The sequence below is a fragment of the Coffea eugenioides genome, chromosome 3, assembly GCF_003713205.1.
Source record: "Coffea eugenioides isolate CCC68of chromosome 3, Ceug_1.0, whole genome shotgun sequence".
Lineage (NCBI taxonomy): Eukaryota > Viridiplantae > Streptophyta > Magnoliopsida > Gentianales > Rubiaceae > Coffea > Coffea eugenioides.
Window position 1 is genome coordinate 24,699,552 of NC_040037.1, and position 15,673 is coordinate 24,715,224.

The window sequence follows — 15,673 nt, forward strand, 5'->3', positions numbered from 1 at the left end:
TAAATGTTGGAACATTTGTAATTCGTTTGAGGAATGTAGTGAACGACTGAGTCCCGGCGAGAGCCGAGCACGCGGCCCGCCGAACCCTCTGGTTCGCCTTAGGGGGAGGTGGGGCCGTGACAATTGGTATCAGAGCTTAGGCTTCAGATCTCTGTAGTGTGTCCTAGGCTTAAAGTTTAGGATGCCGGACTGTGGGTATGGTTAAGTGATTGCTTCTAGGACCGAAATTCAGACAAGTTGGTGTTGTTTGATTCTTAGTGCTTGTTTGGAGGCTTGAGTGCCGTCTAAGGGATTCTTGACTTGATTAGTGCAAGTGGAATGTCGAGGACGACATTCGTTTAAGGAGGGGAGATTGTGACGCCCCGTATGAAGGAGGGTTTGCATTTGATATATATAGTTGTTGTTTGAGCGGAGTGGCACAGCTTTTCAACTTGGAAAAGAAAAGAAAAGTTTTGAAAAACGACAGGGGCCAAATCCGGCCGGAAATCAGGCCAGTTTCTGGCCGGATAGCTGGCCGGATTGCCTTGCAGTTTTGAAAAAAAAAATTGAATTGGCCACTGCCTTGAATCCGGCCAAGAATCCGGCCGGAAATCCGGCCAGATTCCGGCCGGATTCTGACGTGGCAGAGTCGGTCATGAGCTTTGACCGGCTGTTTCCTCCTTTTTTATTCCACTTTTGCACCCAAAATATCTCATTTCTTCCCTGGTTCGTCCGTGAGCTTTGAGAGAAAAGAAAAAACTCCATTTCTTCCCTTTGATTTCCTTCTTTGAATCTTGTGATTTCACCGATGGTTTTGGACAATATTTCACACAAGGGTGCACTATGGTGGTTTAAAGCTTTGGATGGATTGGTTTTTGAAGGGAAGCTCTAAGTTGGTAGCTCTCTTGAATTTGAGGTGAGTTGAATATACAAGTTACTTTTGTTCTAGTATTGGTTAATTAATGGTTTGTGGTGGCCATGTGTGTTATTTTGTGGAGTATGTCATAGGTTGAAGGAATTGATGGTGAAGTTTTCAATTTATTGAGGAATTTTCTGGTTTAATATGAATGTGAGGTTGTGGATATCTTTGATGATGGGAATTGATGGTTAATGACTCTAGTAGGTATAAATGATTGGTAATTGCAACCAATTTTGGATTTGGAAGGAAATGTGAAAAGTTAGGGTTTCATAACCCCCTTTCTGTCCGGTTTTGTATCATATGGTTAGAGGCCGAATTGGTCTTTGCTTAAAACATGAAAGTTGTAGGTATTGATGTTTTTGAGGTGCCTGTAAAATTTCAGGGCAATTGGAGTAGTGTAGAATGAGATATGTCGATTTTACTGTTGCTGTTCTGGGTTGATCAGAATGTACGAACTGCGTCTGAAATTGGATGTTTTGACTGGAATTTCTTTGGATTTGGATGTTGGTGTCTTCTGATGAAATGTAGCTTGATGTCTTAGCTACCGCATGCCTTTGGAATCAATGCATTTGGACCTGCATAGACTGAGTTGTACTGATTACAGCATAGTGTGATTTGCAAACCTGCAATTACGGTTCTGGTTTGGTATTTAGCTATATTGGACAAGGATTATTAGCCGTGGAGGTGAGTGACCTTAAACTACTTGCAACGTTACTTTAAAATGTTTCTTGCATCGTTTCTTTGATTGCATATCCTGTGTGCCGGCATATAAGTTCTTGACATGTTTTGGCTCAAATGAGTACTTGGAATTCGTGTGCTAGACTCCGACGTCTCCTCCACCGTTTAATGTTCCTGTAGAGCACCAATGGGCTCTTTCTCAATGTTCAATGTTAATGTTCAATGTTAATGTTCAATGTTAAATGATTGTTTGGAGCGTTGGACGTCTAAGTACCATGATTTCACTGGCTCATGAGAGAAATGTAAGTGCATTGATTGTTGAAGCATGACATTATTGAAATGAACGATTGTGAAACTGATTTGATAACTGATTTTATTAGTTACTCGCTGAGCTTCTAGCTCACCCCAAAATATTTTATTTCCCTCCACAGGGCTCAAGGCGAAGGAGTGGCTTGTAGTGTTTATCATGGATTATATCATGTATGGATTGAACTTGGATTTCCTTTTGTGTAATCGTTCATATTGGGATTGTATTGAATGTTTAGAATTGATTGGATGTGTAATAGTCTAGCTTTGGACTTCCTCCTGTATAATAGTTGGTATCAAGGATCAGAGTGGCGCAGTGGAAGCGTGGACGCTTCGCTTTTGATATGTAAATGTTGGAACATTTGTAATTCGTTTGAGGAATGTAGTGAACGACTGAGTCCCGGCGAGAGCCGAGCACGCGGCCCGCCGAACCCTCTGGTTCGCCTTAGGGGGAGGTGGGGCCGTGACAATTGGTATCAGAGCTTAGGCTTCAGATCTCTGTAGTGTGTCCTAGGCTTAAAGTTTAGGATGCCGGACTGTGGGTATGGTTAAGTGATTGCTTCTAGGACCGAAATTCAGACAAGTTGGTGTTGTTTGATTCTTAGTGCTTGTTTGGAGGCTTGAGTGCCGTCTAAGGGATTCTTGACTTGATTAGTGCAAGTGGAATGTCGAGGACGACATTCGTTTAAGGAGGGGAGATTGTGACGCCCCGTATGAAGGAGGGTTTGCATTTGATATATATAGTTGTTGTTTGAGCGGAGTGGCACAGCTTTTCAACTTGGAAAAGAAAAGAAAAGTTTTGAAAAACGACAGGGGCCAAATCCGGCCGGAAATCAGGCCAGTTTCTGGCCGGATAGCTGGCCGGATTGCCTTGCAGTTTTGAAAAAAAAAATTGAATTGGCCACTGCCTTGAATCCGGCCAAGGGAAATCCGGCCAGATTCCGGCCGGATTCTGACGTGGCAGAGTCGGTCATGAGCTTTGACCGGCTGTTTCCTCCTTTTTTATTCCACTTTTGCACCCAAAATATCTCATTTCTTCCCTGGTTCGTCCGTGAGCTTTGAGAGAAAAGAAAAAACTCCATTTCTTCCCTTTGATTTCCTTCTTTGAATCTTGAGATTTCACCGATGGTTTTGGCAAATATTTCACACAAGTGCTCTCTATGGTGGTTTAAAGCTTTGGATGGATTGGTTTTTGAAGGGAAGCTCTAAGTTGGTAGCTCTCTTGAATTTGAGGTGAGTTGAATATACAAGTTACTTTTGTTCTAGTATTGGTTAATTAATGGTTTGTGGTGGCCATGTGTGTTATTTTGTGGAGTATGTCATAGGTTGAAGGAATTGATGGTGAAGTTTTCAATTTATTGAGGAATTTTCTGGTTTAATATGAATGTGAGGTTGTGGATATCTTTGATGATGGGAATTGATGGTTAATGACTCTAGTAGGTATAAATGATTGGTAATTGCAACCAATTTTGGATTTGGAAGGAAATGTGAAAAGTTAGGGTTTCATAACCCCCTTTCTGTCCGGTTTTGTATCATATGGTTAGAGGCCGAATTGGTCTTTGCTTAAAACATGAAAGTTGTAGGTATTGATGTTTTTGAGGTGCCTGTAAAATTTCAGGGCAATTGGAGTAGTGTAGAATGAGATATGTCGATTTTACTGTTGCTGTTCTGGGTTGATCAGAATGTACGAACTGCGTCTGAAATTGGATGTTTTGACTGGAATTTCTTTGGATTTGGATGTTGGTGTCTTCTGATGAAATGTAGCTTGATGTCTTAGCTACCGCATGCCTTTGGAATCAATGCATTTGGACCTGCATAGACTGAGTTGTACTGATTACAGCATAGTGTGATTTGCAAACCTGCAATTACGGTTCTGGTTTGGTATTTAGCTATATTGGACAAGGATTATTAGCCGTGGAGGTGAGTGACCTTAAACTACTTGCAACGTTACTTTAAAATGTTTCTTGCATCGTTTCTTTGATTGCATATCCTGTGTGCCGGCATATAAGTTCTTGACATGTTTTGGCTCAAATGAGTACTTGGAATTCGTGTGCTAGACTCCGACGTCTCCTCCACCGTTTAATGTTCCTGTAGAGCACCAATGGGCTCTTTCTCAATGTTCAATGTTAATGTTCAATGTTAATGTTCAATGTTAAATGATTGTTTGGAGCGTTGGACGTCTAAGTACCATGATTTCACTGGCTCATGAGAGAAATGTAAGTGCATTGATTGTTGAAGCATGACATTATTGAAATGAACGATTGTGAAACTGATTTGATAACTGATTTTATTAGTTACTCGCTGAGCTTCTAGCTCACCCCAAAATATTTTATTTCCCTCCACAGGGCTCAAGGCGAAGGAGTGGCTTGTAGTGTTTATCATGGATTATATCATGTATGGATTGAACTTGGATTTCCTTTTGTGTAATCGTTCATATTGGGATTGTATTGAATGTTTAGAATTGATTGGATGTGTAATAGTCTAGCTTTGGACTTCCTCCTGTATAATAGTTGGTATCAAGGATCAGAGTGGCGCAGTGGAAGCGTGGACGCTTCGCTTTTGATATGTAAATGTTGGAACATTTGTAATTCGTTTGAGGAATGTAGTGAACGACTGAGTCCCGGCGAGAGCCGAGCACGCGGCCCGCCGAACCCTCTGGTTCGCCTTAGGGGGAGGTGGGGCCGTGACAATTGGTATCAGAGCTTAGGCTTCAGATCTCTGTAGTGTGTCCTAGGCTTAAAGTTTAGGATGCCGGACTGTGGGTATGGTTAAGTGATTGCTTCTAGGACCGAAATTCAGACAAGTTGGTGTTGTTTGATTCTTAGTGCTTGTTTGGAGGCTTGAGTGCCGTCTAAGGGATTCTTGACTTGATTAGTGCAAGTGGAATGTCGAGGACGACATTCGTTTAAGGAGGGGAGATTGTGACGCCCCGTATGAAGGAGGGTTTGCATTTGATATATATAGTTGTTGTTTGAGCGGAGTGGCACAGCTTTTCAACTTGGAAAAGAAAAGAAAAGTTTTGAAAAACGACAGGGGCCAAATCCGGCCGGAAATCAGGCCAGTTTCTGGCCGGATAGCTGGCCGGATTGCCTTGCAGTTTTGAAAAAAAAAATTGAATTGGCCACTGCCTTGAATCCGGCCAAGAATCCGGCCGGAAATCCGGCCAGATTCCGGCCGGATTCTGACGTGGCAGAGTCGGTCATGAGCTTTGACCGGCTGTTTCCTCCTTTTTTATTCCACTTTTGCACCCAAAATATCTCATTTCTTCCCTGGTTCGTCCGTGAGCTTTGAGAGAAAAGAAAAAACTCCATTTCTTCCCTTTGATTTCCTTCTTTGAATCTTGTGATTTCACCGATGGTTTTGGACAATATTTCACACAAGGGTGCACTATGGTGGTTTAAAGCTTTGGATGGATTGGTTTTTGAAGGGAAGCTCTAAGTTGGTAGCTCTCTTGAATTTGAGGTGAGTTGAATATACAAGTTACTTTTGTTCTAGTATTGGTTAATTAATGGTTTGTGGTGGCCATGTGTGTTATTTTGTGGAGTATGTCATAGGTTGAAGGAATTGATGGTGAAGTTTTCAATTTATTGAGGAATTTTCTGGTTTAATATGAATGTGAGGTTGTGGATATCTTTGATGATGGGAATTGATGGTTAATGACTCTAGTAGGTATAAATGATTGGTAATTGCAACCAATTTTGGATTTGGAAGGAAATGTGAAAAGTTAGGGTTTCATAACCCCCTTTCTGTCCGGTTTTGTATCATATGGTTAGAGGCCGAATTGGTCTTTGCTTAAAACATGAAAGTTGTAGGTATTGATGTTTTTGAGGTGCCTGTAAAATTTCAGGGCAATTGGAGTAGTGTAGAATGAGATATGTCGATTTTACTGTTGCTGTTCTGGGTTGATCAGAATGTACGAACTGCGTCTGAAATTGGATGTTTTGACTGGAATTTCTTTGGATTTGGATGTTGGTGTCTTCTGATGAAATGTAGCTTGATGTCTTAGCTACCGCATGCCTTTGGAATCAATGCATTTGGACCTGCATAGACTGAGTTGTACTGATTACAGCATAGTGTGATTTGCAAACCTGCAATTACGGTTCTGGTTTGGTATTTAGCTATATTGGACAAGGATTATTAGCCGTGGAGGTGAGTGACCTTAAACTACTTGCAACGTTACTTTAAAATGTTTCTTGCATCGTTTCTTTGATTGCATATCCTGTGTGCCGGCATATAAGTTCTTGACATGTTTTGGCTCAAATGAGTACTTGGAATTCGTGTGCTAGACTCCGACGTCTCCTCCACCGTTTAATGTTCCTGTAGAGCACCAATGGGCTCTTTCTCAATGTTCAATGTTAATGTTCAATGTTAATGTTCAATGTTAAATGATTGTTTGGAGCGTTGGACGTCTAAGTACCATGATTTCACTGGCTCATGAGAGAAATGTAAGTGCATTGATTGTTGAAGCATGACATTATTGAAATGAACGATTGTGAAACTGATTTGATAACTGATTTTATTAGTTACTCGCTGAGCTTCTAGCTCACCCCAAAATATTTTATTTCCCTCCACAGGGCTCAAGGCGAAGGAGTGGCTTGTAGTGTTTATCATGGATTATATCATGTATGGATTGAACTTGGATTTCCTTTTGTGTAATCGTTCATATTGGGATTGTATTGAATGTTTAGAATTGATTGGATGTGTAATAGTCTAGCTTTGGACTTCCTCCTGTATAATAGTTGGTATCAAGGATCAGAGTGGCGCAGTGGAAGCGTGGACGCTTCGCTTTTGATATGTAAATGTTGGAACATTTGTAATTCGTTTGAGGAATGTAGTGAACGACTGAGTCCCGGCGAGAGCCGAGCACGCGGCCCGCCGAACCCTCTGGTTCGCCTTAGGGGGAGGTGGGGCCGTGACAATTGGTATCAGAGCTTAGGCTTCAGATCTCTGTAGTGTGTCCTAGGCTTAAAGTTTAGGATGCCGGACTGTGGGTATGGTTAAGTGATTGCTTCTAGGACCGAAATTCAGACAAGTTGGTGTTGTTTGATTCTTAGTGCTTGTTTGGAGGCTTGAGTGCCGTCTAAGGGATTCTTGACTTGATTAGTGCAAGTGGAATGTCGAGGACGACATTCGTTTAAGGAGGGGAGATTGTGACGCCCCGTATGAAGGAGGGTTTGCATTTGATATATATAGTTGTTGTTTGAGCGGAGTGGCACAGCTTTTCAACTTGGAAAAGAAAAGAAAAGTTTTGAAAAACGACAGGGGCCAAATCCGGCCGGAAATCAGGCCAGTTTCTGGCCGGATAGCTGGCCGGATTGCCTTGCAGTTTTGAAAAAAAAAATTGAATTGGCCACTGCCTTGAATCCGGCCAAGAATCCGGCCGGAAATCCGGCCAGATTCCGGCCGGATTCTGACGTGGCAGAGTCGGTCATGAGCTTTGACCGGCTGTTTCCTCCTTTTTTATTCCACTTTTGCACCCAAAATATCTCATTTCTTCCCTGGTTCGTCCGTGAGCTTTGAGAGAAAAGAAAAAACTCCATTTCTTCCCTTTGATTTCCTTCTTTGAATCTTGTGATTTCACCGATGGTTTTGGACAATATTTCACACAAGGGTGCACTATGGTGGTTTAAAGCTTTGGATGGATTGGTTTTTGAAGGGAAGCTCTAAGTTGGTAGCTCTCTTGAATTTGAGGTGAGTTGAATATACAAGTTACTTTTGTTCTAGTATTGGTTAATTAATGGTTTGTGGTGGCCATGTGTGTTATTTTGTGGAGTATGTCATAGGTTGAAGGAATTGATGGTGAAGTTTTCAATTTATTGAGGAATTTTCTGGTTTAATATGAATGTGAGGTTGTGGATATCTTTGATGATGGGAATTGATGGTTAATGACTCTAGTAGGTATAAATGATTGGTAATTGCAACCAATTTTGGATTTGGAAGGAAATGTGAAAAGTTAGGGTTTCATAACCCCCTTTCTGTCCGGTTTTGTATCATATGGTTAGAGGCCGAATTGGTCTTTGCTTAAAACATGAAAGTTGTAGGTATTGATGTTTTTGAGGTGCCTGTAAAATTTCAGGGCAATTGGAGTAGTGTAGAATGAGATATGTCGATTTTACTGTTGCTGTTCTGGGTTGATCAGAATGTACGAACTGCGTCTGAAATTGGATGTTTTGACTGGAATTTCTTTGGATTTGGATGTTGGTGTCTTCTGATGAAATGTAGCTTGATGTCTTAGCTACCGCATGCCTTTGGAATCAATGCATTTGGACCTGCATAGACTGAGTTGTACTGATTACAGCATAGTGTGATTTGCAAACCTGCAATTACGGTTCTGGTTTGGTATTTAGCTATATTGGACAAGGATTATTAGCCGTGGAGGTGAGTGACCTTAAACTACTTGCAACGTTACTTTAAAATGTTTCTTGCATCGTTTCTTTGATTGCATATCCTGTGTGCCGGCATATAAGTTCTTGACATGTTTTGGCTCAAATGAGTACTTGGAATTCGTGTGCTAGACTCCGACGTCTCCTCCACCGTTTAATGTTCCTGTAGAGCACCAATGGGCTCTTTCTCAATGTTCAATGTTAATGTTCAATGTTAATGTTCAATGTTAAATGATTGTTTGGAGCGTTGGACGTCTAAGTACCATGATTTCACTGGCTCATGAGAGAAATGTAAGTGCATTGATTGTTGAAGCATGACATTATTGAAATGAACGATTGTGAAACTGATTTGATAACTGATTTTATTAGTTACTCGCTGAGCTTCTAGCTCACCCCAAAATATTTTATTTCCCTCCACAGGGCTCAAGGCGAAGGAGTGGCTTGTAGTGTTTATCATGGATTATATCATGTATGGATTGAACTTGGATTTCCTTTTGTGTAATCGTTCATATTGGGATTGTATTGAATGTTTAGAATTGATTGGATGTGTAATAGTCTAGCTTTGGACTTCCTCCTGTATAATAGTTGGTATCAAGGATCAGAGTGGCGCAGTGGAAGCGTGGACGCTTCGCTTTTGATATGTAAATGTTGGAACATTTGTAATTCGTTTGAGGAATGTAGTGAACGACTGAGTCCCGGCGAGAGCCGAGCACGCGGCCCGCCGAACCCTCTGGTTCGCCTTAGGGGGAGGTGGGGCCGTGACAATTGGTATCAGAGCTTAGGCTTCAGATCTCTGTAGTGTGTCCTAGGCTTAAAGTTTAGGATGCCGGACTGTGGGTATGGTTAAGTGATTGCTTCTAGGACCGAAATTCAGACAAGTTGGTGTTGTTTGATTCTTAGTGCTTGTTTGGAGGCTTGAGTGCCGTCTAAGGGATTCTTGACTTGATTAGTGCAAGTGGAATGTCGAGGACGACATTCGTTTAAGGAGGGGAGATTGTGACGCCCCGTATGAAGGAGGGTTTGCATTTGATATATATAGTTGTTGTTTGAGCGGAGTGGCACAGCTTTTCAACTTGGAAAAGAAAAGAAAAGTTTTGAAAAACGACAGGGGCCAAATCCGGCCGGAAATCAGGCCAGTTTCTGGCCGGATAGCTGGCCGGATTGCCTTGCAGTTTTGAAAAAAAAAATTGAATTGGCCACTGCCTTGAATCCGGCCAAGAATCCGGCCGGAAATCCGGCCAGATTCCGGCCGGATTCTGACGTGGCAGAGTCGGTCATGAGCTTTGACCGGCTGTTTCCTCCTTTTTTATTCCACTTTTGCACCCAAAATATCTCATTTCTTCCCTGGTTCGTCCGTGAGCTTTGAGAGAAAAGAAAAAACTCCATTTCTTCCCTTTGATTTCCTTCTTTGAATCTTGTGATTTCACCGATGGTTTTGGACAATATTTCACACAAGGGTGCACTATGGTGGTTTAAAGCTTTGGATGGATTGGTTTTTGAAGGGAAGCTCTAAGTTGGTAGCTCTCTTGAATTTGAGGTGAGTTGAATATACAAGTTACTTTTGTTCTAGTATTGGTTAATTAATGGTTTGTGGTGACTTGAGAACTTTTGTATTCTCGACGGTTGTACTTCTTTCTGAGATAGCAATGTATATAAGCTTTGTTTTAAGTTTTGGATCCTCGTTTTGCTCTTTCTTGTGGTTCTATTTCTGATTTGTGTGAGTGAACGACTGAGTCCCGGTGAGAGCTGGGCAGGCGGCCCGCTGAACCCTTTGGTTCGCCTTAGGGGGAGGTGGGGCTGTCACATCAACGGGATAAAACCCGGTCCTACCGAGAAATTAAAAAGTGCCTTTTGTAGAATTTTGAAATAGAGACAGATGATTTCTTCTTCCAAAAAATTTGCCCCAGTATGATGCTATTGGACCGTTGGACCTGCAAAAGAGAAATACTCATAATGATAGATAATGCCACCACCATCTGATCAATCTTGCCTTCAAGAAAAGTGTAAACATGAGTATTTGGACGTTTTTCCCCTGATGTAGTGAAAATTTAACTTTACTCTGCGAACTGTGTCAAATTTCCTCAACTTCCAATATTAACAAGATCCTTGGTATCTAGTCAATCACAGGGGTTGCCATTTGATAAATTTCCGACTCAACTTCGCTCCTCGAATTACATCACATTTTCTTAACTTCTAATGCTAATAAGACACTTGGTATCCAGGTAAATTCAATAAATCACAGGGATTGCCTTTTGATAAATTCCTGATGTAGCAGAACTTCAACTCTGCTTTGCGAGCTGCATCAAATCTTTTTAACTTCCAATGCCTATCAAACATGACATTTGGTACCCAGATAATTTCAATAAATCACAGGGATTGCCATTTTATAAATCTAGTGAGATAAATGAGACCATGAAACTCATGAAAAAATATTTTTATTCACACAAAAATGAAAATTTCGATAGCATGAAAACAATCATTTACTTTATTGAAAGAAAGCAAAACTGATTCTAAAGAAATAAATCTGTACACTCAACAGTTTATATTTTATGAATCAAAACACTTTGATTCTCGAGCAGAATGCCACGTTTGATCCATTTGGATATCATCCCTCTGGAGTTCAATGCTGGCAAAAGAACCACAACTGTGAAGAGAAATTCAAATGAATCGAGTCACCAGCCATTCCAAACCAAGCTCACTTTCAACATAAAACCCTACCTTAGCGCCCTTTCAGGTTTTCACTAAGTTTGCCCCCACCCTTTTATTTTCTTTTATTCATTTTCTTTTCTTCTCTTTTCCTTCCTTTTCTTTTCTTTTCTTTTCTTTTCTCTTTTTCTTTTCTTTTCTTTTCTTTTCTTTTTTCTCTTCTTTTCTCTTTCTTCTCAAAGGTGCCCTTTCGGGTTTTCACCTGATAAACAAATCCTGCCGATAACCCTTATCAACTCAGAAATCTGTTTTAAGAAATGATGGCATCAGTACGACAATTCTTCCCTTACAAAATTGGTGAAGGTGTATTGACATCATTTGCCATTTGATTAGAAAATTTTCTAAAAGAGGTGATACAAAGAACGGAAGTCAGGACTTTTGGTTTTTGTAATGGGGTCTGGTAGGGTGTTTAGAAAAGTTAAGGCTTGAATGTGGATTTTACAAGTGGTTAAATTACCTGAGGTCACATCTTCATATTAACCCTACTAAAATTGCCCCAATTTATTCTCAACTGAGGTTTTTTCATTTTCTTTTGCTTTTGTTCCCCTATTATTTTTTGTCTTTTGAGATTTTCTCTTTTTCTTTTTCAATTAAAATTTGCCCCAATGTGGGGTTTGCAGCCCTCAGGGGTTGCCAACCGAAATAATTTATTCTAAAAGTTTAAAAGAGATAACTAGGGACATCATGTTTAATTGGAAAGAAAGAAGGCCTGACTTTCATTCCATTCTTTGCATTAACCTTAAAAGAAAACTTCCTTTTATCAGATGAAGAATTTCTTACACATATATGAATTGATTGGTTGGGGAAAAACTTGTCCATCCATTTCAGTGAGAATATGTGCTCCACCAGGCAACATTTTCTTGACAACAAAAGGGCCCTGCCAATTTGGGGCAAACTTGCCTTTAGCCTCCTCTTGTACAGGCAAAATCCGTTTCAACACTTTGTCTCCTTCTTTGAACAGTCGCACCATGACCTTCTTGTTGTAAGCACGGGCCATTCTCTTTTGATAGCATTGACCATGACAAATGGCATTTAATCTCTTCTCATCAATCAAAGACAACTGCTCATGACGTTGTTTAATCCAATCAGCTTCATCCAATTTGACCTCCATTAGTATGCGCAGTGAAGGAATTTCAACCTCAGCTGGCAGAACTGCTTCCATTCCGTACATGAGGTTGTAAGGCATTGCCTTAGTAGAAGTCCGAATAGTCATTCGATATGTCATTAATGCGTAGGGGAGCTTCTCGTGCCAATCACGATACCTTTCAGTCATTTTGCGGATTGTCTTCTTCAAGTTTTTATTCGCGGCCTCCACTGCTCCATTCATCTGCGGTCTATAAATAGTGGAATTCCGATGTTTGATCTTGAACTGCTCGCACAATCCATCCACCATGTCATTGTCGAGATTCTTGGCATTGTCGGTGATCAATGTCTCTGGCACACCAAAACGACAAATGATGTGTTTTCTTAGAAAATCGGCCACCACCTTTTTAGTCACATGCTTGTAAGACTCAGTCTCGACCCACTTAGTAAAATATTCAATTGCCACCAGAATAAATCGATGCCCGTTTGAAGCAAGAGGGTTAATGGTTCCAATTACATCCATACTCCACATTGAGCATGGCCAGGGAGCAGTTGATTATGGTTGAGCTCCTGAGGCGATTATGGTTGAGCTCTTCCATTGCTTCCTTAGGTGAAAACCCGAAAGGGCACCTCAAAAGAAAGAGAAAAAAAACAGAGAAAAAGAAAAGAAAAAGGAAAAACAAAACAAAAACAAAAAGGGTGGGGGCAACCTTGGTGAAAACCCGAAAGGGCGCCAAGGTAAGGTTTTTGCAGTAAGCGAGCACGAGGAGGAACGGCTGGCGACCTGGTTCATGTGGATTTCTCCTCATTTTTGTCATACTTCTGCCATACTGAATCCCAGAACAAGGATACCCAGAGATTCGAATATGACATCCGTTGGCCAAAGCTGTGTCATTTTGTAAAACATTCTTTTGCAAATACATTCTTAGGAAACTCATTTTTTTTCCAAATTACTTGCATTCATGGCATTTTTGTAGAATTTAAGCACAAATGGTTAGGTGTGCATTCTTGTGCATATTCATTTTTACATGACATGTGAATTTTCTTGCATACCTCATTCTTTATCATTGAATTGTGGTGAATGACAATCCCCGTGGTTTATTGCAAAAAGTATGCTTGGATTCAGTCATCTTTTGGGAACAGTTGAAATTCAGCCAAGCCAGCTACACAGACTTCGCAATATAGCAAAGCACATACCTGGTCAGTTTGAAAATCGGAAAAGCCTCAGGGTGAGAAATCCAACCCAATCGGCTGCTGCAGCAAAAGTTGATAAAGGCGTCGAAAGACTCATGTTTACACGATTCTCGAAGGAAAACGGATCAAATGGTGGTGGCAATTTCTTTGCCTTTTCTCTTTCACAGGAAAAATTGCATGCACAGATGAAAGTAATCACACCTCGCACTGGAATTGGTGTCGGGAAGAGTCCTCCGGTGAACAAAGGCAGATTTGAAAATGTTGCAAGCAAATTTGATCAAAAGGTGCAACAACATGGCGATACAGAATCAACTATGGGCTCAATTTGCAAAAATTCATCATACTGGGGCAAAATTAATTTTTTGGAAAGATTCTCAAAAGTCAAAAAGAAAAGCAAAAAGAAAAATCATCAATCGAAAATCAAAAATCAAATCAAGTTTTATCACGGCAGGCTCGGATTTAATCCCACTGTCCGATTGTCAAAGCATTTCATTTTTCAGCTACTGGAGCGTGGGTTTGTCCCGCCAGTAAGCACTTCATTTATATCACATTGGAGCTGGGTTTTATCCCGCCAACCTCGGCAGAACTGGGTTCTATCCCGCTGACCGCTTATATCACGTTGGAGCTGGGTTTTATCCTGCCAACCTCGGCAGAATTGGGTTCTATCCCACTGACCGCTTATATCACGTTGGAGCTGGGTTTATCCCGCCAACCTCGGTAGAGCTGGGTTCTATCCCGCTGACCGCTTATATCACGTTGGAGCTGGGTTTTAACCCGCCAACCTCGGTAGAGCTGGGTTCTATCCCGCTGACCAATTCATTATACTGGGGCAAATCTTTGGATAATTTTCCAGGCAAGTCTTATACAGTTTTTTCGTACATACCAGTACTTTCATTTACATTTCATTTACATCGCCACTAGCCGTGGGTCAATCCCACTAGTGCGCATTTCATTTTACTTAGCCACTAACCATGGGTCAGTCCCACCAGTGAGCACTTGATTTTAAATTTCTGTTGGGTCAGTCCCCTCGGGTCAGTCCCAATTTTAAATTCCTGTTCGGGTCAGTCCGGTTTTAATTTTCCTGTTTCGGGCCAGTCCCGTTTTAAATTCTTTGTTCGGGTCAATCCCGTTTAAATTCCTGTTTGTTGGAATCATTTTGCAGCCAAATAACACAGGTAAGTATTTGGTGTCTACTTCTTTGTCTCAAGTTTTTTCAAAACTCAAACAAAGAGGGGCAAACTGTAGACACCAAATTTTTGGTTTCGAATTTTATTTCTAAAATTAGTTTAATTTTGGATTTATTTGTTTCAATTTTAGATTTATGTTGGTCGATTCCTGGTTCGTGTCTCTTATTGTATTTTAATTAGTTTACAAGCATTTATTTTATCTACTAATTTGATTGAAAAGAAAAAAAAAAGAAGAAAAAAGAAAAAAAGAATTATTACTAAGATTAGCGTTTTTGTTCTATTTTTCTATTTTTAGTCAATTTTACTTAATTTGTTTTTATTATTATTATTATTATTGTTTATTAATCGTTTGATTTTTTGGAAAAAAGAAAAAAAAAAGGAAAAAGAAAGAAAGATAGATACGCGGCATGCAAGCTGCGTATTGTCGCAGCTTGCAAGGAAGGACTGGTGAGCCCCTTGGGTTGCAAATATAGAAGAAAGGACTGAAGGTTTAGGGTTATGATTTCCCATATAAAAAGAAAAAGAAAAGAGGAGCTGCAAGGAGGAGGAGGGCGTGAGATGGCTGGGAAAAAACAGAGAGTAGCGGCGGGGGATAGTTAGAGAGAACTGAGAGAGAGTTAAGAGGGTTAGGAAGGTGACGGCTGATAAGGAGAGTGAGGCTACGGGAGGAAAACAGAAAAGCTGAGAAAGCCAAGAAACAGCGGAGAGCTTCATGGGGTTTGTTCACGGTTGAAAGGAAATGCAGAGCTAGGTAGAGAGAGGAGGGTTTTGACGTCGGATGAGAGCTGAGGTTGGCGGCTGGGCTGAAAAAAAAGGGGCTGAGTGAGCAGCGGCTAGAGTAGAGGAGGACAAGAGCCGAACGAGTAGTTGCAGAAGGAAGAAGAGAACGGGCAAGAAAATCCTGGGAAAAGCTACGATCTTTGTGGGCAATTCTGGTGCAGATATAGTTTGAAGGATATTGCCATTAGCAAGGGAGTTTTTCCAGTTTCGTTGAGTTCTCACAGGAGCTTTGCTCTGCCATTCAAGCACTGTTCTGCTGTCTAAAGGAGTAAAGGTAGCATTTTTCTATTTTTCTTCATTTATGCATCATGGAATTTCCTCATGCCTGCTGTTTGCTTGATTGACCGCCCTAAAGGGGCAATCTTGAAGAAAAAAGGAGTCCACCCTATGGCTGTTGCCTTCAAAAGGAATCCAGGCCCTTTGGCTGTTGTTTCCGTATGTTCATAGCATTGTTTTTT

The 15,673-nt window shown here is 40.9% G+C and overlaps 1 protein-coding gene across 1 annotated transcript; it reads right to left on the bottom strand.

The window, feature by feature from the left end:
• Positions 1–11,731: 11,731 nt before the first annotated feature.
• LOC113766347 (uncharacterized protein K02A2.6-like) lies at positions 11,732–12,577 on the bottom strand. Its single transcript, XM_027310549.1, has one exon. It carries the CDS (start codon positions 12,575–12,577, stop codon positions 11,732–11,734), a length of 846 nt encoding a protein of 281 aa, XP_027166350.1.
• Between the last annotated feature and the right edge of the window lie 3,096 nt (positions 12,578–15,673).

Coding starts and splice junctions, on each gene's coding strand:
- LOC113766347 (XM_027310549.1), bottom strand. CDS start 12,577: ATGGATGTAATTGGAACCATTAACCCTCTTGCTTCAAACGGGCATCGA.